Below are 24,848 nucleotides of genomic sequence, written 5' to 3'. Positions count from 1 at the left end.
ACTGTGCGATGAACAGATTCGTTTACTCTTTGTCTGGGTGTTTATCACTACATAGTATAAAACAAAGTCACTTTCTCTGTCCCTATAGCCCTATGTATGCTTAAATCTTTAAACCCACGCAACGGATTTTGATGCGGGTTTTTTTAATAGATAGTGATTGAAGAGGAAGGTTTACATGTATAATAACATCCATTAAATAGTGGAGAAATCAGTAATAAATTACAGTTTCCGAAGCGAAGCGAGGGCGGGTCGCTAGTTATCTATATATTTTTAATCCTACCTAAGCTGATGATCTTGAGAGACCTTGCGTCACCGGGCGAGTAGGTGAGCTCACGGGGCTCAAGCCTGATATTGTTGCTAATACGAACACTAGCAAGAGTTGTGCTTCGCAGAATCTACCGGTCGGAAACGCGACCCACTGAGAAGATCCGGTGAGACACTCAGTGGGCTGTTTGTGGGTTAATTTACTTGCAGAGCCCTTCGTCGCAAGAGATGGGTTCGACGTGAGCGATGACCGGTGCTTCGGGTACCTAAAAGCACCGTTAGTGGATCGGGAGGATCCGAAATGAAGTGTTTTGGGCGACGTCGACTGTTTACCATTCGGTCCGCAGGATCGGGAATGTAGTTGCCGGCGGCCACGATGAAAGGGTATCTATATACGTATATGTTTAAATGTATATAAAATATGTATGTTTATCAGTCTTTGGTATCCATAACACAGGGAATCTTAAATTAGGGCCGAACGACCGTGCTTAATTTTTTCCCAGTAATTATTATTATTATTATTATAAAAATAGTAAATGAAAATCCGACTACATTTTTTCGAACCAAGTTTATTTTTAATTTTTTTTTTGTATCAATAAGAACAGAGTAAATTATTTATATCATACACTGAATATTAGAAGCTCGTGAATCTTGTATTTACATTACAAACATAAAGTTTTATTCATATTTTTATATTTCAAATGAATGGCCACTGGATCGTCAGAAACACATTCCTGAATGTCATTTCTATGGTTCATTATGTCAGCTGTGAAACCATATAACGCATTATTAACAAACATTCCACTTTTAAAGACATCCAAAATTGTAGCATACATATTTTTATGTGGAATTTATTATAGGTGACAGTTAGAAACTTGGAGAAACAGTTTGCAGATTGACATATATATTATGTTTTATTTACATTTATTGAAGCGTAAAAAGTTGAGATACAATGTTTTAGTTTAATATATTATAGTATATTACAGAAAACTCCAAGGGTGTACATATATCCTTGATTCAAAGAGATATCCTGGCTACAAATACCACGGCAACTGTGTCGGAAAAGATCCTCTGTCTCGCTCTAACGGTCGCTTTAGAAAAGGACTAATGATCAGAGACACGCAATGGAATCCTCAACTTACTGTTGCCGGGAGACCTCCCAGCCGTGAGCATTCGTGAGCAGCCACGTGACGGCACAGTGGCACTTACCGAGCTTCAAACCAGCCAGGACAATCTCTGGCTCAAAAGAGCGATTAAAGTAATAATAATAATCATAATTAAAACCTTATCCCAATTACAGCTGAAGTACTAAAAAATATAAATCCCTTATTACAATAAATCTTAGCTTAATTAAGATTATTATTTACAAATTGAACTACTTACATTTTATTTACTGCAAAATGGTTTTTATAAAAACATTTCGAAATTCATCAATTCACTTTTTCGATTAAATAAAAATAATAATAACATTAATTTTATTATTTTCACATTCCGAATTCAATTCAAAACGAAAATTTACAAACGACTCAAGTCGCTAATGATTAGTTTTAAATAAAATTAAAACACGACCAGCTAATGACATCAACAATGCCAAGTTCACTGCCAGTCTCCCGCCCTCTGATTGAACACAACTCAGCACAGATGTATCATAACAATACACAATCTCTACAAAACTCACAACTATAACTCCCGACGCTTCTCACCCTACCCTGGCAGACCTCTGTCCGCCTGTTGTTAACCGCCTCATGTTGCCGATGCCATTAACAATGCCAATTCAATGTGGAACGGCTGCCGTCTAGTGCCAACTGTGAGCACTAGCGAATTTTATGTGTCATGTTACGCATTTTTTTTCTTTTATAAATCAATTAAAAACACGTTTAAGCATGCCCAGTCTCGAAGTCGCGACCTCTTAGTCCCCGAAGTGCGCGTTTATAACCGCTGGGTCATGCGCATTTGAAATGATTCGAACCGTTCTTGTTAGTTTGCAGTAATTGTTATTTACACTTTGTTTTACGATTAATTCAAAACTGGAATAATATATTTGATTGATTATATTGCTCTATTTAAAACGATAAAGCAATATATGGACGGGGCTATGCAAAACACATCCATGAAAAAAATGTTAACAATATAAACGTGTCATTTGAGACAGCTAATTTCCTTGTGAACAACTTTAAAAATTAGCATTTTAACTCTGACGACATATAACACTTTCTACAAGAAAATCATCATTTAAACTTCCAACAATTGCATGGTTCCGTTTTGCTTAACCACGTCCACGAAACATTTACACACAAATTAATACAAAACAAATTTCACCGTTCTAATAGATTAATATGGAACATCTCTAATTTTACAGAATCGATTATATATTTTTATTTATTCATGGATGTATGTATTTTAAACATGAATAAAAATAGTTTATTTATATATTTTGTATACATTTATTTATATTACGGCACATAATAAATATTATGGCCACAGAACCGTTATTGTTCATTCGCATATTGCCTGATTGCATATTACACGCACGAAAATACTATAAACAAATACACTAACACATATTGTTTGTTCTCAAGTCTTGCACACACTGAACAGTCATTGGAAAATCGCATTTCATAAAAACTAGTCACAATTCGGTAGACGGTTCGAGAAAATCAAATATCTCGTTTCGAATCAGTATTTTGGAAATCTCGGGTAAAACTGTTTGAATCCGGTCCTTGTTCGCGAGCCGAAATTCATTCGGAACGGTCGAACCGTCGGCCTCACGTACCCGGGTTGGCCGGGGCGAGGTGGTCGCGACCCGGATAACCGGATGGATGGGTACGTCGGCGGTGGCACCGAGTAGTCGGGCGGCGGCACCGGACATGGTAATTGCTGGGTCGAGCGAGCCGGTGTCGCGCTCTGGTTGTCCGAGCCCGTAGTACCCAAGACACTCACTCGGCAGCCCGGTGGAGGACTCGAGTAGTCCGGTGGTGGAATTGGGTAGTTCCTTTGACGTATAGGATTCGACAATGTGTTGGAATTAGCTGATGGTGTATAAGAACACGCCGCTGCGGTGTATGATCCAATTCGGGTTGTACTTGATGTTGCCGAAGGTGTCTTCGAAGACACCGCGATTTTCTTGGTCGACACTTGGGACGTACTGGAATATCCGTGTGACGATTTTAAAGACGACGGGGTTCGGTTGTAAAACACTGGGGGCGCGTAATAAGATACTGCGCGCGCGTTGTACTGTGCGGGGAGGGTTTTCGAAGGCAACGGTTGTGTTTTGGATGCGATAGGGGTATTAGAGGATAATGGGGGTGTTTGGGATATCGGAGGCGTGTCGGGGCGTTCTGTGACTGCACTGCAGGAGCCTGGCGGCGTATCGCAGTATATGGGAGATGTGGCCAACGTTACGTAGGGTTCGGACGTGGATGCAGAGGCTGTAGTTGAAAAAGTACTAGTCGATTTTGGAGACGATTGAGAGCACGTTGCTTGGATAGTCGTCGAAACTGTAGGCGCATTTGATGAAACAGTCGGTGTTTCCAAGCTCGCTGGTGCCGGTTGAGTGTCTGTGGATCCAGACGTTGACGGTTTGTTCAAATTTTCCGGTATTAGATTGGAGTTTGTTGTCAATGGATTCGGGTCAGCTGGTAATGGTTCCGAGTTTAACGGTAATGGATCTGAGTTTTCTGCTGGTGGACTCCTGTTTGCTGGTGGTGGATCTAAGTTTGCCGGTAATAGTTTCGAGTAAGGCGGCGGTAGGTTCAAGTGTGCCGGCGGCGTTATGCAAGTTGGTAGCGGAACTGACCACACTAATTCTGGACTCGAGCAAGTTGGCTTCGGACTGGAGCACCTTGATTGGGGCTTTGAGCTCTTCGGTTCTGGGCTAGAACATGGCGAATGTGGACTCATGCATGCTGATAGTGAACTAGCGCTCGGCGAGCGTGGAGTGAAGCAGGGTGAGGGCTGACTCGAGTTTGTCGACTGTGACCTTGAGCGTGACCCCGTGCACTCCGAGCGCGACCGCGTCGTCTCCGAGCGCCGACTCGACAGCGTCGTGAGGGAGTTCAGGCTGGCCGAGCGCGAGGTCGCCCGCGCTAAGGAGTCAGTCGCGCTACTCGAACGTGAAATTGTGGACAGCATTTGCGAGAGAGAACACGGAAGTGACAGTGTTGAACCCGTCGGTAATTCCTTCGAACTCGACAGTTGCGTGTTGGAGCGCGTCTGTCGAGGAGTCGAGAACGGAGACTCCGTGCTAGACGGTGCCAGTGGTAAAGTAAAGTCTGCTAGTACATCTGACGAGCACGTCGGCTTCGGACTAGAGCACGACGGTTGTCGCTCGGAGTTCGACAGCCTGCTGGTGGAACACGAGGGCTGCGGACTCGAGCAGCCGGGCGCCGGAGTCGGACTCGTCCCCGGTCCTGGCGATTTCGTAGTCGAGTTTTGTTGCGTCGAAGTCGAATTAACGTTTTCAGCGGCCGCGTCGTCGGCGGCGCTGCGAGCGGCGCGGAGCTCGAGGCCGCGACGGTGCCGCTGTATCACTTTGTCGAATAAGTCTTGTAACGATTCTATGAGGGCGTCGGCGTCGGCGCAGGGCAGGTATTCCCCGTCGATAAGTTTGTATATGAGTTTGGCGATTTCCCGGAAGCTGTGCGTGTGCGTGCGGCAGTTGGCGCAGGAGCGATGGCGGAAGGGCAGACGCAGCGCCGCACGCGACAAGCGGCGGAGCTGCGGGCCCAGCGCGCCCTAGAGCAGCGCCCGCGCCGCGCTGCTGCCGGGCCGCGGCCGCCGTCAGCGCGCCGCCCCGCCGCCCCCGCCGCCGCCCGCCCACCAGCGCAGGCACGCCGGCTCCACGCACCGCGCGCGCCCCGCCCGCCGCATCGCCTCCTCCAGCACCTCCTGCGTCGCGACACAACACGTCATATACGGAACCACTCTAATTAATACGGAACCACTCTAATTTTTTACTGGTGGCAGGACCTCCTGTGAGTCCGCGCGGGTAGGTACCACCACCCTGCGTATTTCTCCCGTGAAGCAGTAATGCGTTTCGGTTTGAAGGGTGGGGCAGTCGTTGTAACTATACTGAGACCTTAGAACTTATATCTCAAGGTGGGTGGCGCATTTACGTTGTAGATGTCTATGGCCTCCAGTAACTACTTAACATCAGGTGGGCTGTGAGCTCGTCCACCCATCTAAGCAATAAAAAAAAACTTTATAACTAAACTAACCTGTTTCTTTAGGACAATATGCTTGCCCTTCCAATATTTCATGAGCCCTCGCTCCTGCAGCGTGGAAACTATATCCGACGATGCTATAGCCAAGTCTTTACTCAGATCTCGGATACATAGCGTGGACCCCGAAGCGCTACACAGTCTCTTCAGCAAAGCTTCCTTCCAGTACGACCGGTAGGAGATCAGGCCGAGATCGGAGAGTGGAGTTTCCGGAGAGCCCACCTTACCTTCTACCTTAGTCAGTAGGTAACCTAGTAATTGAATAATATTTAAACGTCATTTAAGCAATAAATGCACTAGTAGACTATACTATTATTGGCACTCTAATTTAAGGAAAACAGAACATTCGTTTTTTTAAACAAATGCAAATTATTTGGTAGTTTATCTTATTAGAGATTCGTTCGTGTTAGCTATAAAATTTGTATGGGTAGCTTGTAAAGAAAGATAAATGAAGAACGTAGGAAATTACTTAGTGCTTGCCCGACAAAATGTCGTTCATCAATATAAAGTTACGAGCCGTACTCGCCCGCTTCGCTGGGCATTTAAAATTAACATTATTAATTATTGTCATTATTATTATGGAGTTCAACACTCATATAAATATTAGCCCATCCATTAAGTACAATGACATGTATTTTCTACATGGATAACAAGTTTCAAGTCAATCGATGCATAGTTCATTATTTATAACGGAACATCCGTAAAAACCATAGTAGATTTATATATTAGTATAGATTATACCAGAGGGTGCCAAGAATTTTATATTTGTATATTTTTTTTCAGAATTTATTTTGTTAGCCGTTATGTCTTCTAAAAATATAGCTTCCGAATTGAACAGTTCAAGTTATGTTCGGTATTAACATTTGTATTATATTCCTTCTGTTTCTGCATATTTTATTTATACTGTTTTATTGCTTCGCAGTATTTTTTAATTAGGGTCATCCTGTTAATACTATTTAATGCAAGTTTTTGATTGACACAGAGCCGGCATAAGGTTCAGGTCTAGCTAGGTCTAGGTCTATTAGGTAATTAAGAATTGTCCTAACGTCAATTACATTTCTTCTGAGATTGCAGTACGAAATATAAATCACATTAGCCTAACAACTTTTCTACTCTATAGGTTATTTGTGTTATACCAATAGGTTATAAAATATCATTCAATGTGTTTTTTTCTTCTACCCTACATGTGACTACTAGTGACGTAAATACATTTCCGGGCTACATAAAATATATTTTAATACACACAAATTCAATTATGAAATCCAAAAACTAAAAATCTGTATATAAATAGACAATTAAAAAAAACAGTTCAAAATCTTTTAGTGAGATTTAGTGTTATCAATTAAAATTTTGAAAATATATAATATTATTATCAATAGAAACGAATCTATATCTTGAGGCGTAGATGTTTACGGTCAGGGCCCTGAAACTTTAAGACAAATATTTTTTTGTGTGGAAACTAGCGACATCTTGTAGCGGTTGCCCCTACACTTATATGTTGTTAAAGTTAAGGCATTTAATTATTGTATAACTAAACACAGAAAATAAGAAATAAAAAATTATACAAGGCTTTATTTGTTATAGACAAATTGATTAAATTTTATCAATTTGTGATATCGGAAAATTTTCAAAATCCTTCATTAAAAATAGAATATAGGATAGGTAATATGTTACTGCCATCTACAGGAGCAATGAGAAACTAATCGGAGCGACGCCATCTAGTGGCGGATGCCCATAAACATTTTTGTTGAATGCTTGAGTTGCTTATCTATAACTAATTTATGTATATTATCTATGTTTACGGAATTTCGATCGTCGAGCGATCGCCAGTTAAATTATATAAGCACTAATTAAACCGTACAGAAGCACTTATAACTGATACACGTTTAACAATAACCGCGTTTTCTCCCCCGTCGGAAGCGCCTCACGCCAATATTTCGTGGGTTAGGTCCCGTCGTGGGGGCGGGGATGTCTAGACGGCGGTCCGATCTATACTGCAGTGCATCGATCGAGGTCAACGCCCCCGGGGAGACGACACACACCCCAGCCCTTTGGAGGGTCACGATTTGACCGCACAGGTGACGTGCGAGTGAATTGTAAATTTTTACTTACCGGCCTGTGATTAGTCTATTTGTTTTCGGCATTTTTTATTGTATTAGATTTTAGTGTACGACCTCACCGCCGACCTGTGTGCCTAGTGCGAGTCTTTTACCGTTCTCGATAGCGTAAAAGTTAACTCAAATTTGTATGGAGTTGGAACGTTTGCCTTCGTTTGCCGCTAGGGGCGCTGTTCGAACTGCATACAAATTTGAGTTAACTTTTACGCTATCGAGGACGTTAAAAAACTCGCGCTAAGCACACTGGTGTGAAGGAGTTACCCAAAACCATACATATCACCACAGAATGAATGCTTCCAATCGCCTTTGAGATAAGAGGATAAGCTTTCAGGTCTATTGTATATAAACTGCCCTACTGTTCCAGAAATACACAGACTAATTGTACCCATTCGTGCGAGCTTACAAACTTGTGGTATGGTGGTAGGACCATTTGTCAGTCCGCGCGGGTAGGTACCACCACCCTGCCTATTTCTGCCGTGAAGCAGTAATGCGTTTCGGCTTGAAGTGTGGGGCAGCCGTTGTAACTATACTGAGATCTTAGAACTTATATCTCAAGGTGGGTGGCGCATTTACGTTGTAGATGTCCATGGGCTCCAGTAACCACTTTACACCAGGTGGGCTGTGAGCTCGTCCACCCATCTAAGTAATAAAAAAAAAAAACCGTCCTACTAGTTATTACGCAATAATAATTTGATGACTTCATATTACACACGTTATTTATCAAGAATTTAGAAAGACAAAGAGAACAGCTTCCACCGGGCGAGTGCTATCGCTTGATAGACTGATAGTCCGAATCTGGTCAGAGCTCAACTCGTAAATATGCAAGCTTATCTTGAAAATGTTGTTAGCGAGATTTAGGCATCTATAAAATACTTTTCTTCCAAGATAGCTACTGCCACATCGTTGTATGATACAATTGTAATATTGTACAATTGAGGCCTTGCACTTATATCTCAAGGTGGGTGATGGCATTTACGGTAGCTGCGTCCGAGTGTCTAGTCCAATGAAAGCAGGATAGGACGGGTCTAAGGACTAAGAAACAATACTGGCTTTTTGCAAATATGGATAGGATTAAACGAGCTAAGCCCCAAATGAAATAAGGTTACGAATACCATACCAAGGGTAGACCCTGAAGGTTTTGACGACACATTAAATGGTATTAAACTTTAAAATCCGGATTGCGCCTAAGTCATTTTAATGTCGGTCAAGAGACACCTTACAAATTATATATATGTAGTAGAAATACTCACTGAAGTCGATCAATAATCTGCCATAGCCTTGCCTTTGATACGGCGGTAGCGTCAAGATACATGACACGTTGTAATTCAGGAACGAATTCTTTTCCTGTAACAAATTATTAATGTTAAATTTTTTTTTGTCCTGCTAGAACATTCTAGTATACTTCTAGTATACTTGAGACCTTAGAACTTATATCTCAAGGTGGGTGGCGCATTTACGTTTTAGATGTCTATGGGCTCCAGTAACCACTTAACACCAGGTGGGCTGTGAGCTCGTCGATCCATCTAAGCAATAAAAAAATATAAAAAAATCTATTAAATTTTCAAATCATTGAATCTGACAGTAATAAATATTAGAGCTATTTTGAGACGCGCGGGTAGATTTCATTGTATCGTCTACCCACTTAATTACAAGGGTAGACGAACTCAAAGCCCACTGGGTGTTAAGTGCCCATGCGGGAATCTGAATGCCGCACGGCCCTCCTTGAGATTTCAGGTCAAAACTTAAACTGAATTGTTGAAGACGTGTCTACACTGAAGAATCTCATGATGCCTTTTTAATTCGATCGCGAGGTCCTGTCTAATTCCGTTTAACTAGTGGTCCCCCAGTAGTCGAAATTCGACTATAATTAATTGATATTATAAGTTTGTACATTATATATGGTTCTATTTTATTTTTATTGCTTAGATGGGTAGACGAGCTCACAGCCCACCTGGTGTTAATTGGTTACTGGAGCACATAGACATCTACAACGTCAAAGGCTTTTATTATATTACTATAATCACATATTTTGCCAAGACTACACTGTAGACAAATAATATTAAAAACAAACAATATTAATATATTCTCAATTTGCCCACAGATCCTAAACATTAACAAAATTTTGACAATAAACAAAAGAGCATGCGTGTGTAAGTCAAATACTCGTTCATGCTAACATATTAGCGTTCTGCACTCCTTCTCTATATTCTCTATAAGGGTGGGATATTTGTAGTCCTCCGTTCGCGCAATTTTGGCAAAAAAGGATTTTTTTATTGCTTAGATGGGTGGACAAGCTCACAGCCCACCTGGTGTTCAGTGGTTACTGGAGCCCATAGACATCTACAACGTAAATGCGCCACCCACCTCGTGATATAAGTTCTAAGGTCTCAAGTATAGTTACAACGGCTGCCCCGCCCTTCAAACCGAAACGCATTACTGCTTCACGGCAGATATAGGCAGGGTGGTGGTACCTACCCGTGCGGACGCACAAGAGGTCCTACCACCAATAAGGGCTGCAAAGTTTTCGCTTCACGTATTAATAAATATTTACTAACAATCACGCCACGTTAACTGGTCCCGTGATAAGTTCGTAAAGAACTTGTGTTACAGGTACCAGATAACGTAAATAAATGAAGATTTTTATTATACACATACATATATTTAATATACATCCATAACCCTGGAAAAGACATTTATATTTATCATACAAATATCTTCCCTTGGCGGGATTCGAACCCGCGACCCCCTTGTGTAGTGACCATGTCACTTACCACTACACCAGACGGCCGTTAAATACTAATATACTCGTTATAGATTCCTTTTAATGACTGTAAACGTGTCGAAGAAGTAGAGAGCAGCGTTTCCGTGATCGTTGGAATTCCACGGCGCGCATCAACACGCGAGCGCTACGACGCGTTTGATATTAACGCGATTGATATTAACGCGATGTTCCCAGTATGAGGCGTTTAGATTTCTAAATTAAATAGAGCGTGTATTTCTGGTTGCCTGGTTTCGATGCGGAGGTTTTTTGTTTTTTTTTTTTTGTTTTCGGCATTATTATAACAGTTTCGTTCGAGTTGAATTATTTCTTATTTCTTCTGTCATTTTTAACGTTCCTTGAAAGTTATATTTGTTTTTTATTACAATACACGAGACTACACGACACCGTGGAAATATTTTATTAATCGCCTCATTGGTTACACGATTAGGAATTCGAATTTGGTATATGATTTTTATTCGCTTTAAAATATGGCAGGATGGCGCTAACTAATGAGGAACCAAGAAAAAAATACTGCCCAAAAACAATCAAAGTAATTGATCAATCAACCTATATTTATTGAGTTATTATAATGTCGCTTAGATCAGCAATTTATTATCAATCGGATAGCTTATAAATAAGCTCTCCATCATTATACTCTTCAAAACGAGACATAACAATGCGCATTTAAACCGAGGTTAAGACCCTAATTCCAGACGAATGGAGGGCGCAGTCTGCAGCATCAGGTCGATGACCTGGGGGCGGTTGGGGGAGGGGGGTGGTGATTTCTGACTTCCTGAAACGTTAAATATACGAAACCCCCCTCTGACTTTAAATAGGTAGGGCGTGTTGTGAGCCATCCTGCCCATTTCTAACGGATAATTAACCGAATTCAAAAAAGGAGGAGGTTCTCAATTCTACTACGTTTTTTTTATGTTTGTTACCTCATACTTTTGACTGGGTTAATCGATTTTGATGATTTTTTTTTATATTAGAAAGTAGCTTCCCTTGTGGTTCCATTTCAATGTAGTCCAATTCTAATATGAGAAAACCGTATAAGTCTTAAATTTGCATTAAGTACGTGCGCGACAAATAGATGAGGTAGGTGATGTAGGTGAGCGGTAGGCAGCGGCTTGGCTCGGTAGGCAGCAGCTTGGCTCTGCCCCTGGTATTGCTGAAGTCCATGGGCGACGGTAAAAACCCTTCAGACCGAAACGCATTACTGCTTCACGGCAGAAATAGGCAGGGTGGTGGTACCTACCCGTGCGGACTCACAAGACGTGCTACCACCAGTGGTCTCTTTTGAGTGTTGTCTAATATTTGATTTCCAGCTATTTTGAAAAATGTTCTTGAGTTTCGCGACGATGCTTTTGTACTAGGACAACACGTGAGCATACTCAACAAAGTGGAATTCTAGGAATTGGGATTGTCGATATATAGCCCCGACCTCGTGCCTTGCGATTTCTATGATTTTTTTTTGTTCGAAATCAAGAGAAAATCTTGGGAGGGATCTGATTTTATCACGCCCAAGCGGCGGTAAACTTAGAAAAGTCTGTGTAGGATGATGCCCCTACGGAAACCAGGCCTACAATTGAATATGTAATTTCGAAAAGGGCACATGTCGCATATTTTGTCAAATACGTTTTTTGTTGAGTTTTGAGGCTTACCTACATCCATTTTATAATAATTAAACACTGAAATATATCTCAAAAGTTAATATTTTAAATTTTACACTGGCTTAGAAAATAATCAGTTTTTTTTTCATTTCCTGAACATTTTACATTTTCAGAGATGTGTCTTTTCGAAATTGCATATTCAATTATTCTTCAGGGTCCCATCGTATAAAACGGTGTTTGGATTGCTAAAAGCATTATTACGAAAAACAATAAAATTAACTAACAGCGCCTTGTTTATCTTTTGATATTGTAAAAAGTTTCCAAATCACTCGTGTATAAGAATATTTCTCACAAACATATCGACCGCTTGAAAGGCAAACGTGACTAAGCGACAATAACTGCTTGTTACATAAATGATAGGCAATAACCATATTGGATGCGCAAAAAAAAATATTTCTAGGTCTATTAAACTCATTTCAATCCTTTCGTTAAAATATAATTTTTTTCAGGTATTTCAACTTTAAATTAGTCTACTGTAAAGTTCACGCATTGTCGCTTAGTCACGTTTGCCGTTCAAGCGTCGATATGCATAACCTATGTAAGGGGAGCTCTCATTTGTCGTGGGCTGAAGCTTTTTTTTTTAATACACAAGCGGCCCGCTCCGGCTACGCTCGGGTCTCTAACAAAAATTTCAACGATATTTGACGGTTTTTTTTTTTTAAATAAAAGAACACTCATTGCGTAACTATAATAGTTAGACATATTATGCTGTCGCGACACTTTTTGTAAATAATAATGTGTTTACAAAGCTGTAGTACATTTCATTATTCTATCATCAATAGTTTTCGCAGGGCACGCGATGTAAAGAATATTTTAAGTAATTTTTTTACACCTTGGGTTACATTATTGGAGTTTTGGTAAGGATCCCTAATTATTATTTTTTCAAAATAGATTATAGCCTATGTCACTCGGAAATAGTGTAGCTTCCAAACAGTGAAAGCATTTTTCAAATCGGTTCCGTAGTTTCGGAGCCTATTCAATACAAACAAACAAACAAACAAATCTTTCCTCTTTATAATATTAGTATAGACTAGTGAAACTCGGTCACGCTCGAATGTGACGCATCGTTAATTGTACGAAAAACGTAGATTTTTTTTAAACTACTGGCACGCCCCCTTTCGTTGTTTTAAAGGCAAAATACATACAACGACTATACCAAGTTTCATCACAATCCGATTAATGGTTTAAGAACGCATGGAAAACATACGTATAAACAAATTGATTTTTATATAGACTAGTGGCCCCCGGTAGTCGAAATACGACTATAATTAATTTAAATTATAAGTTTGTACACTATTATGATTCTATTTTCAAAGACTATTATACTTCTATAATAATAAACGTCGCCAAAAAAACACTTTAGACAAATATTAATAAAGACAAACACCAGATCACAGACTTTAAGCAATAAGAAAAGTTTGACATTAAAAAAATAGTATGCATGCGTGTGTGTGTCAAATAGTATGGTAGTGTGTAATTTTTTTTTTATTGATTTAATTTGTTTTTTATGCATAATTTAAAAAGCTATTATCATTCTGCACTCCTTCTCTATATTCCCTATAAGTGTGGGAAATTTCATACACCTCCGTCCGCGCAATTTTCGTAAAAAGGGCTACAAAGTTTTTGCTTCACGTATTAAATATATAGAAGATAGCAAACGGTTTTTTGATGAAAATATTTATCGCTGAACGACCCGAATCTTCGTTCAATATCATCCCCTACACGGCGCGGTTGTTCCCACGCTGTCTAGACGACTGAGCTTGTTTATATATAGTTCACGGATCGAGTCACTATTCTAAAACAATATTTAAAACTGGGCAGTAGAGGTCTAGTGGGCCTTAATATCAGACAATTTTTTACTGGCGGTAGGACCTCTTGTGAGACCACCACAATGCCTATTTCTGCAGTGAAGCAGTAATGCGTTTCGGTTTGAAGGGTGGGGCAGCCGTTGTAACTATACTTGAGACCTTAGAACTTATGTCTCAAGGTGGGTGACGCATTTACGTCGTAGATGTCTATGGGCTCCAGTAACCACTTAACACCACGTGGGCTGTGAGCTCGTCCACCCATCTAAGCAGTAAAAATAAAAAAAGACAAAAGCAAATGCCTTACCATGATATGAATATTTTAAGGCTAGGCATTGTTGAAAACAATTAATCAGAACATTGTTGATTAGATACCCAACAAAACATTTATCAACGAATCTACAAGGGTTATAAATAAAAATACCGTTATAAGATTTATCTTTGCATCTCATGGTAATTTGCCTGCCCTAACAATGGTAATGCAAGACATTCATCGCGTCTAGACCGGTGTAGTAGTCTAGACATATGTCTGTGTTTTCGTCTCCTACCTCAATCGTTCATTCGTTGCGGGTCGTGACTCTTGTTTATTGTTTACTCTTTAACTGATGGTATTTTGATTTTGCGACATCAATATTTGCTTTAACGGGCCTTTTAGAATCACTAGACGCGGTAACGCGAATAGATCGGGTCTTTTGTTGCGATCAGACCTTTTTATCTATACTAATATATAAATCTATAGTGGTTTTTACGGATGTTCCGTTATAACTACTGAATCATGCATCCGATTGACTTGAAACTTGGTATCCATGTAGAAAATAAATGTACTTAATGGATAGGCTAATATTTATATCAGTGTTGGACTCCCTAATAATAATGACGACAAATAATAATGTTAATTTTAAATGCGCAGCGAAGCGGGCGAGTACGACTATCTATACCAATATTATAAAGCTGAAGAGTTTGTTTGTTTGTTTGTTTGAACGCGCTAATCTCAGGAACTACTGGTCCGATTTGAGATATTATTTCAGTATTAGATAGCCCATTTATTGAGGAAGTCGTTAGGACGTCGAAGGACGTTAAGACCAATACAAGTGGAGCACCAATAAAGAATATTTCAAAATAGGGGTTTAAATAGCTCCTTAACATAGTATAATTTAGCGTTATGCCAAAGTAACTATTTTACGCGGACGGAGTCGCGGGCAAAGGCTTATAAATAAACCTTACGTGGGCAGCATAAGTGTCGATTTTTACTATTAAGTTGTTCAGATACTGAACGAGAGCGGTTACAATATCGATCCTCTGTAACGTCCAACGCATTCTATTTTGGTTCCCGCGGAGGCTCCTAGCACGCGTTGCCTAGACAACGGTCGGACTTCACTAGCATCATTTATGTTTTTATAGAGAGACTAGCTGTGCCCGTCCGCTTCGCTGGGCATTTAAAATTAACATTATTATTTCTCACCCCCACAATGATTCTCATCATTAACGTCCCCGCAACTGGTGTAGGGAGTCCAACATTCATATAAATATTAGCCTATCCATTAAGTACATGTATTTTCTACATGGATACCAAGTTCGAAGTCAATCGGATGCATGGTTCAGTTCAGTTATAACGGAACATCCGTAAAAACCACTGTATTATAAATTTATATATTAGTACCTAGTCAGGTCATAAATTCTGTCACATGTTTAATGTAAAATAATTGAAACAAGTTTATTCATTATGTAACCATTCATATACCAAAATGAACTTAACAAAACATAGATTCTTATGACACTAAAGTTTATTCAAAATGACCTCCGTGATTTTGAATACAGGCCTTCAATCTGCGCGGCCAGTCGTCTATCGCAGCACGAACGAGGTCCATGTCAATATCAGCGGCTGCCTTAATCAAGGATGTCTTGAGTGACTCCAAATTGGGATAAGGCTTTGAGCACGCCTTTTCCTCCAAGTGTTGCCATATCTTGTAATCTAACGGATTCAAACCTGGACTGGAGGAGGGCCAGTCTTCGTGCCGGATGAAGTCGATTTCAGACGCCGCCAGCCAGTCTCGTGTGCTCTTCGCTCTATGAGCTGGCGCCGAATCTTGTTGGAATACCCAGTGCCTGTTATTGAACATGGTATGAGAAACAGGTTCCACAAGGTTCGTCAGGACTGTATTTTGATATACAACTGCATTCGTTTTTACACCATTCTCACAAAAATGTACCTCTGTTAAGCCCCAATAAGAAACTTCCAACCATACCATGAGCGAGGATGGAAAATGACCTCGTTGGACACGCGGAATACGGTTGCTCGCTTCTTCACTACTGTGTGCGTACACCTTATCATTTTGTTTATTGTAGCTCTCTTCTACGGTAAAAATTTTTTCATCCGAAAAAAGAATTTCCCGATATTTTTTTCCCGCGTACCGCTTCAACAAAGCGCGGCATCTCTTCAGTCTCAGGTCCATTAGACGAGCATTCAAACGATGTCCTGTTTTTCTTCGATATGCCCGAAGCCCTAAGTCTTCATTTAACACCCTTTTCACCGTGGTTCTGCTTAACCCCATCTGAAGGGCCAACAGTTTCTGCTTACGTTTGGGATTTCTTTGAATTCGCGCCTTCACAGCTTTTATCACTGCTGGAGTCCTAACAGACCGAGGGCGACCACTTCTTGACCTGTCATCTACACTAGAGTCTTCATTGTATCGTTTGATGGTACGATAAACGAATCTTTTGGTTATATTCAAAATTTTCAGTATGTTAAAAATTTTAATTGGCGCGTAACCGCAACGATGCAACGCAATAACTGCAACACGGTCTTCTTTAAGCGTCCACTCCATATTTAAAAATGAGTAGAATTCTAAAAAAGTATACATTTTTATTTTCATGAACAATTCGAAATTCGAATTCAATAAACTTTTTTGTGGCCAGCATTCTAAAAGAAAAGTTTTTACTGTGTGACAATACCTATGACCTGACTAGTTATATATGCTTTGTTTTATTGACTATTATATTTGGATTAAAGATTAGCTCAGGTAATTCTGGTAGAATGTATAAATACTTTGATGACACCAAAGCCGGGTATGACTTATATGGACTTTTGGTGTTATTGGAGGCGCTTCTGTCAGTATTCAATAGCGGCGTGGTATTGCTTTGCTTTGTGCTTTTAGTAATGTAATGTGTTTTTTTTATGAATACGGAGCCTATTAAAAAGGAAGCTTGTGTTGATATTTTTAATTGATCTTAATCTTAAAACCTTGATGTTACGGTCCATTGTGGAACGATATCTAACCGTACGCAAATTTGCGTTGATATTCCTTTTAAGCTGGTAGTTAGATTAGGTGATTTTTTTTCCTACCTTTGCTGATAGCCTTGAGAGGCTATATCAGCTTCGCCCTAACGTGTAGGTGAGCTCACGGGGCTCAAGCCGGAGTGGTGCTAACAATGGCCCTAGCAAGAGCCGTGTTTCGCAGAATCTACCACCGGATCGGAAACGCGACCCACTGAGAAGATCCGGCGAGAAACTTAGTGAGCAGGTGGTAGTGTGTGGCGTTCCTAGCAAACAGAATTTGGATGAAAATGAACATTAAAAAAAGTACATTGATCTACAAAGTAGAAAAACTAATTTTAATTTAGTTTTTGGGAAATTACAATAATTAATTTCGTCATTAAAACCGTTTTAAATCGCAAGTACACTTGTTGAATTCAAGACCGCGTACACGCCCTTCCTATAACCTAATAAATAACCTAACAAAATTCAAGTTTGTGCTCGAAATCCTAGGAAACATATTCGTAAAAGTGTAATTATTTAATACATATTTTCGTTAATTGGATCAGTGGAATCGTAGGGAGTCGTTCACACGAACACAGGTTGGCTAGACGTCTAGTCGGCTTATTTACACTACCCAGACGAGGGGAGAGGAATTCAAATATTTCATACATTTCTTTCGATGGGTACATGTTCCCGAACAATAATGAACATATTATCTATATTTTATACGTGAAGCAAAAACTTTGTAGCCCTTTTTACGAAAATTGCGCGGACGGAGAATTAAGAAATTTCTAACACTTATAGAGAACATAGAGGAGTGCAGAATGATAATTTTATTTTTAAATTATGCATTAAATATACATGTAGGATTTAATTATTTAATTATTACTAACATTTCTAATTATTGTAAAACATTTCTGAACGAGTGAAAGATTCTGAACGCATGATGTGTGAAAGGGACGGATGTAGCTCTAGTTCGCTCTCTCGCACGACGCCGCCATTAGGAGTAAGACGTGTTCAAAGTGCTCTCTAAGAATTAAATAAAAATTATTGTGAAACCCTAGAAAAGAGTATTTCATTTAGACCCACACCTACAATTTCTCGTCCGGGATACTCAGGAATATCAGGGTCTAAATGATTTAACGTATCTACGCATATTTTACGAAGTTGTCGCGTGGTGTGAACAACGCCGCGGCCGCCATACTTAACCTGCGCCGACGCCACGCCGCCGGTTACATTTTTCAAAGACGAAAGACGCATTTATACGACGATATACGACGATTCTGCACGATGGCGGAGAGCAAAAACGACGATAGCAAGAATTTATTTTACACGATGGATGCTGTGCCAAAGTTCACGGGTGATGACATCACGTACTCTTCTGCGAAGTGGACACAAGATCTCGACGATAACCCCGGTCACCGTTCTCGTCGAACCCGTCGCTTGCGACGAAGGGCTCGACGAGTAAATTAACTCCCAGACACAGCCCACTGAGTTTCTCGCCGGATCTTCTCAGTGGGTCGCGGTTCCGATCCGGTGGTAGATTCTGCGAAGCACGACTCTTGCTAGGGTTCGTGTTAGCAACATCGTCAGGTTTGAGCCCCGTGAGCTCACCTACTAAAGTTAGGGTTACGCTGATATAGCCTCTCAAGGCTCTCAGCTTAGGTAGGAAAAAAAAAAAAAAAAAAAAAAAAAAGACGATAATGCCGATATATTTGGGTGGAGCCAGCAGCAGAAACTCATTATAGCGCGACGATGTTTAGCTGGAACAGCAGAATTGTGGCTACAAAGCGAAAAAACTTTCAGAAGTTACGAAGAACTAAAAGTGGCTTTGATGAAGGAATTCCCTGAGGTGATAAACAGTAAACAAATGCATGAGACAATGAGCAGACGGAAAAAACAACCCAATGAGTCGTTTTATCAATATATGCTCGTAATGAAAGAACTCGGAAAAAGAGCTAAGTTTCCGGATTACGTCGCGATTCAGTATATAATCGACGGAATATCTGACTATGAATCTAACAAGTTGTTATTTTACGGGGTAACGTCGTATTCTGTGCTCAAGGAGAAATTAGTATTATATGAAAGTTTCAAAGAGAAGTCCAAAAAAAGTGTTGATACCATGAGACGAGGTCAGCGAGACGCGGCGGTAATGCCTAGGCAGATTCATCGATGTTACAATTGTGGTGAAAGAGGGCACCTATCTAGTTCCTGCCGCAGAGGTATCAAATGCTTCAAGTGCAACGGGTTCGGGCACAAGGGTACGGAGTGCCGCGCATCACAAGGTATGGAAGCTAAAAAAGCATCAAATAATTATCATGGAGGAGGTGATGAACAAGATCGGCGATCTATGTTTGTTCGACAGCAGGAGGACGACGAGAAGAACGAGAACGAACTATACGAACGTGAGCAATGCGATTTAAATGAACAAGTGAGTGAAATGCCAAATTTTAGTTGTCAACAACTAAATCATATTGTTTCGTCAAATTTATTAAGTGTAAACAAACGTGATTCTGTAAACATGAGTGTAAAATCAGTAAAAGTTGGTAACTATGTGACTAATTGTTTAATTGACACAGGTAGCGACTTAAATTTAATAACTTTTGATTTGTTTACAAAACTAAAATGCGAGTACATACCAGAAAAAATGTTGCTTACTGGGTTAGGAAGTTCTAAAGTATTTTCGATTGGTAAGTTCGACACAGATTTAACTATTGACAGTCACAGATATAGTATTAATTTGTATATTGTACCTACAGGTGGAATACCATATGATGTAATACTGGGTCAACAATTTTTAGTAAATACTATCACAGTTATTGACAAGGGTTTGGTTGAGGTCAGGCCTCCTTGTTATGACATATCATATCAAAATGCTATCTGTCTATCTTCCAGTAGCGATGACCACTGTACAGCGGTGAGGGAAATTATTGACAGTTACACACCTTTGAAGACTAAAGATGCACCTATCAGGCTGAAGATTGTGTTGAAGGATGATGTACCAGTTTCACAAAGACCAAGACGACTAGCCATTATTGAAGAACCTGGTCACTGGTACAAATATACAAGCAAACTACAACAAATGATAAACAGCACATACCAGCGGGCAATCTGTACTACACCATTCGAACTGTTAACAGGAGTGAAACTTAAACTGAAAGAAGATTTATCAATTTTAGAATATTTAGAAGAAGAAAATAGATTGCAATTTATGAATAGGAGAGAAGAAGCACGAAGAGAAGCCAAAGCTCAAATTTTAAGAATGCAAGAGGAGAATAGAAAGACTTATAATAAACGACGTAAAGTAGGAGAAATGTACAAGGTTGGAGATCTTGTAGCTATTCAAAGGACACAATTTGGGAACGCCCTAAAATTGAAACCTAAATTTTATGGACCATATCGCATCACTAGGGAAATGGGGAAAGGTCGATATGAGGTCGAAAAAATAGACAGAAGCAAAGATGGGCCAGTACGAACTACATCAGCATTAGATTTCATGAAGAGGTGGCCTTGACTCAATCTAACTCTGGTCTGAGTGTTTAGGTGCATTGTAACACTACACTGTTTGTTTATTTTAGGTTGATCTAGTATTTACATTGCTCATTTTGTTATTGAATAAGTAACTGTGAATAATTATCATGCATTGCTGTTCTCTGTGTCATTGTAACTTGTTTGCCTCTAAACTGATAGTTTAAACCTACTGGTTTTGTTGTGTTATGTACTAAGTAAGAGTAATTACTATTTGTTTTTTTAGCTGTGTGCAGAGTTATAGCATGATTGTTTGTAATAGGTAGTATAAGGTTTAACTAAAAATATTTTGTAGCGTTATTATTGTGTAAAAATGTTTAGAAAAAAAAAAAAAATTGCATAGTAGTAGTATTAGGTACATTAAGGTAAAGTTAGAGATTTTATTTTTGTTATTTTTATTTTTAATTCATAAGAACTATTTTATTATCTCAGTATTTTCAGTCTGAGGCCAGACTGATGTGCAGGAAGGCCGAGTTGTAGGATTTAATTATTTAATTATTACTAACATTTCTAATTATTGTAAAACATTTCTGAACGAGTGAAAGATTCTGAACGCATGATGTGTGAAAGGGACGGATGTAGCTCTAGTTCGCTCTCTCGCACGACGCCGCCATTAGGAGTAAGACGTGTTCAAAGTGCTCTCTAAGAATTAAATAAAAATTATTGTGAAACCCTAGAAAAGAGTATTTCATTTAGACCCACACCTACATACATTAAATCAATAAAAAAACATTATACACAATACCGTGTATTTGACACACATATAACATAACAATATATATACTCTTTGTTAATTGTCAAATTTTATTTTTGCTTAGAGTGTATGGTCAAATTGAGAATAGATTAATATTGTATAACTTTAATATTATTTGTCTATAGTGTAGTCTTGGCGAAATCTGATAGTATAATAGACTTTGACAATAGAGCCATATTAATGTTCAAAATTATAATTTCAATTAATTATAGTCGAATTTCGACTACTGCGGGACTACTAGTATGTAGTAATAATACAAATAACACATGGCATAATTCGTTCTGGTAATTCCTAGCAACTTTTATAAAATATTTTTTAAACGTATACCATTATCAGGAAACAACAATCAGCTGACGCGAGGGTCAACGATCTCGTTCGCCACATTACGGTTTCGATTTTCCGAAACTACCCTCATTGCAGATGCGTTTAAATTTTAAATTCATCAAATCTAATTTTGACGTGTAACAACATGATTAAAGAATACGATACAATTTTCTTTAACTTTTTTTTATGATGCTTTTAACAAAGCATTAGCACTAAAGGCAGTTGTACATATAAGTACCTACAAGCCAAGATTGAAGGAGACGCGTTAATTACGATGCTTCATATAGCGAATGGTAATCTTCAGCCCAGATCAGAAGTCCGGCTTGTCGACAAAATCTAATATTAAAAAAAAAAATCTGACATTAAAAAAAATAGTTTTTTGCCAATTCTTCTCAGGACGGAGGCTAGTTTTTTGTGAATTGGCGGTAGTTTTTTTGACGTTCAACAAGTATGTACTTTCATTTATGTTGAATAAAAACTTTTTGATTTGATTTGACAAATTCGCGACATTGACAGCCAATTATTTCTAATCGCGAAGGCCACGTGAAGGAGAATGTCAAAATAAGCTTTACAAGTTTCGATGCAATCTGCCTACTCATATCTTTGTGGTCAGAGATTCGCATTCATCGCATGAATAGTCAGCCTTGTCTGCATCGTTCAACAGTTCTTGACTCATCCCTCCGCAACACAAAAATAGTAACATATTTTTCCTGTATTGACAATAAATTAATGCAGCCTCGTGTGTGATGCTATATAACGTTGGCTCACTGAGATAATTAGATTTCAAATTTCCTATTACCTTATCTTAACTTTGCATTCAATTTTTTATTTATTTATTGCTCAGATGGGTGGACGAGCTCACAGCCACCTGGTGTTAAGTGGTAACTGGCCCATAGACATCTACAACGTAAATGAACCACCCACCTTGAGATATAAGTTCTAAGGTCTCAGTAATGCCTGCCAACTGCCCCACTGAAATAGGCAGGGTGGTGGTGTCTACCCGCGCGGACTGACAAGAGGTCCTACCACCAGTAATTACGCAAAGTATAATTTTGCGGGTTTGATTTTTATTACACGATGTTATTCCTTCACCGTGGAAGTCAATCGTGAACATTTGTCAAGTACGTAATTACCCGCCTGCGGGATTCGAACACCGTTGTATCGCTATATAATATACGAATGCACCGGACGTCTTATCCTATAGGCCACGACGACTTCAGAATCTAGGTTCTAAATATTGATCAGTTTTTCAGAAACAGGCCACGCCGTTGTCGTTGGGCGTTGTCTAGTCGTATTGAAACATATTTCCCCAGGAATACCTGGGGCTGCGGGTGCGGGGTCGACGAACGATTCGTTGGCAACGTAACGTCGGCAAAACAAACACTATTACAAAACGTGTTTGTTACTCGTAACAAAGGCGATCTAATAGACAAATTATCTTCAGTAAATTTGTGTAGATTTAATTCGATATTTTAATAAATTTATAAAAAGCATATCATTATCAGAAAAAAATAATGTCGCCTGATCAGGTAACATTTATGGCACTTAAGATATATTTTTATATATTAATTTCAAATAAATTCTTCCGAATAATTTTCACATTTACATCTTTATTTCTCCCATAGTAGTGATGTCTGATATATATACATATTTTGAATCTGCGCACTGCGCGACCAAAACAGTTTGACGGTTAACCTGGTATTGGAAACACGAGGACATTAATAATAATTGTTTGTTGATATTGAACTGTTCTGCTGACGATACCATCTAAAGCTGTTGTTTTACTGTCCGTACGTAAATTCGGATGTGAGTTTTACAGTCTACAGTATTATTACGATCGATGAGTCTAGACGACTGACGAAAGGGAGAGACGAGTCCCGCCTCCTTATTCCTTCAAGGATTAAATCTTAAACGTTGTCTCTTTTTTGTAAAGTTTTTATATATTATATAACTAATGTCAGGCACTTGGATATGATTCGGTTTATTTAATATTCAAGCCAATTCTCAGAATATGATCTTGAATATTGTTTTTATATTACCTACTGTATTATTTTCTACAAGTTAATTGAATTTTTATTATATAAGAATTCGTTTGCAGAATGATCCTATTTATCTATTCCATAAATTAATTTATGATTTATTGTGTTTATGAATAACGATTGAAAAATAAGTCTTGTGATAGTCGAGTTTGTTGAAATAGCTGGTATGGCTGGATATTCTTGTCGGCAATTTAAGAGAAAGAAACAGTTGTGATATTTTTAAGCATACGAGAAAGATTATACACTTAAATTTGAATTAATCAAAACAGCGTATTTGCTTCAGTTTTTTCTTAGCTTATGGCTTTTAAGATACGATACTGTCTTAATCTATTGTTTCTGTTAATAGAACGCGTATACGAATTAAGTAAGAAATAAATTATTTTTTTTCAATTTGATCATTTATTTGATAGTTTAAAAGGCGTAAATTCATTTCTCGATCGACAACAACAAGTTTTGACTCAATTCGATATGAGTTTTATTTGATTTTTTTATTTTTTTTCGTATATTGTTATGTTTTTAATGTTTGCGTACGCTACTGTACTTTTTATGGTATTCTTTTCCATACCGTTCCCGAAATGAATGATCAGAAGACAAAGGATCGACTCATTAATGTGAGCCACTATTTTGTTTTGTTTAAAACTTTTTTTATTGCTTATATGAGTGGACGAGCTCACAGCCCTTGCCCTATTGTCCTTGTAAACTGCTTGCTGGAGCCCAGACATCTATAACGGCTGGCCCTCCCTTCAAACCGAAACGCATTACTGCTTCACGGCGGAAATAGGCGGGGGGTGGTATCTACCCGTGCGGATTCACAAGAGGTCCTACCACCAGTAAAATACGTAGTGTTTTCGATAAATTTATAGTTTTGTCTTAGCTTATCTCCACATCTACGTATAATATTAATGTATACTATACTAGAACTTTAACTTTGCTAATGCCGGTCCCAAGCCCGGATGAGAAAGGAAGTGGGTTTAGTTGTAGTTTGACCTTTATACCTTAAAACAGTCAAGGACGAATGTCAGGCGGCGGTTAAATAGGACCTCAATAAGGCTTCAGCGGCCTCGAAGATCTGAATCTCTTCCAAAAGCACTGTCGTGGGAGGACCCCA

The 24,848-nt window shown here is 39.1% G+C and overlaps 3 protein-coding genes across 5 annotated transcripts in view; 1 reads left to right on the top strand and 2 right to left on the bottom strand.

Moving 5' to 3' along the window:
* Positions 1–817: 817 nt before the first annotated feature.
* Positions 818–4,395, bottom strand: LOC114243432 (uncharacterized). The gene has a single exon (XM_028174920.2). It carries the CDS (start codon positions 4,393–4,395, stop codon positions 2,941–2,943), a length of 1,455 nt encoding a protein of 484 aa, XP_028030721.2. The 3' UTR covers positions 818–2,940.
* A 619-nt stretch (positions 4,396–5,014) lies between these two features.
* Positions 5,015–24,848, bottom strand: part of chm (lysine acetyltransferase chameau) — a 30,348-nt gene continuing 10,514 nt past the window's right edge. For all 3 annotated transcript variants that reach the window (XM_028174917.2, XM_028174919.2, XM_028174918.2), the window contains exons 9-11: positions 8,851–8,944; positions 5,481–5,734; positions 5,015–5,151 (exon numbers count right to left, since the gene is read on the bottom strand). In XM_028174917.2, coding sequence (XP_028030718.2) covers positions 5,044–5,151; positions 5,481–5,734; positions 8,851–8,944 — 456 coding nt within the window. In that variant the 3' untranslated portion in view covers positions 5,015–5,043. The remainder of the gene's footprint in view (positions 5,152–5,480; positions 5,735–8,850; positions 8,945–24,848) is intronic.
* LOC114250529 (uncharacterized) lies at positions 19,392–21,304 on the top strand. The gene is made up of 2 exons (XM_089731810.1): positions 19,392–19,526; positions 19,991–21,304. Exons 1-2 carry the CDS (start codon positions 19,519–19,521, stop codon positions 20,607–20,609), a joined length of 627 nt encoding a protein of 208 aa, XP_089587936.1. The 5' UTR covers positions 19,392–19,518; the 3' UTR covers positions 20,610–21,304.

The sequence above is a fragment of the Bombyx mandarina genome, chromosome 12 (genome assembly GCF_030267445.1).
Source record: "Bombyx mandarina strain Sakado chromosome 12, ASM3026744v2".
NCBI classification, from domain to species: domain Eukaryota; kingdom Metazoa; phylum Arthropoda; class Insecta; order Lepidoptera; family Bombycidae; genus Bombyx; species Bombyx mandarina.
Note: the sequence above shows the minus strand (reverse complement) of the source record. Positions and strands in the feature narration are given on the sequence as shown.

Bases quoted from the DNA above. Each gene is read 5' to 3' on its own strand.
- LOC114243432 (XM_028174920.2), bottom strand. From the start codon at position 4,395: ATGCTGTCCACAATTTCACGTTCGAGTAGCGCGACTGACTCCTTAGCG.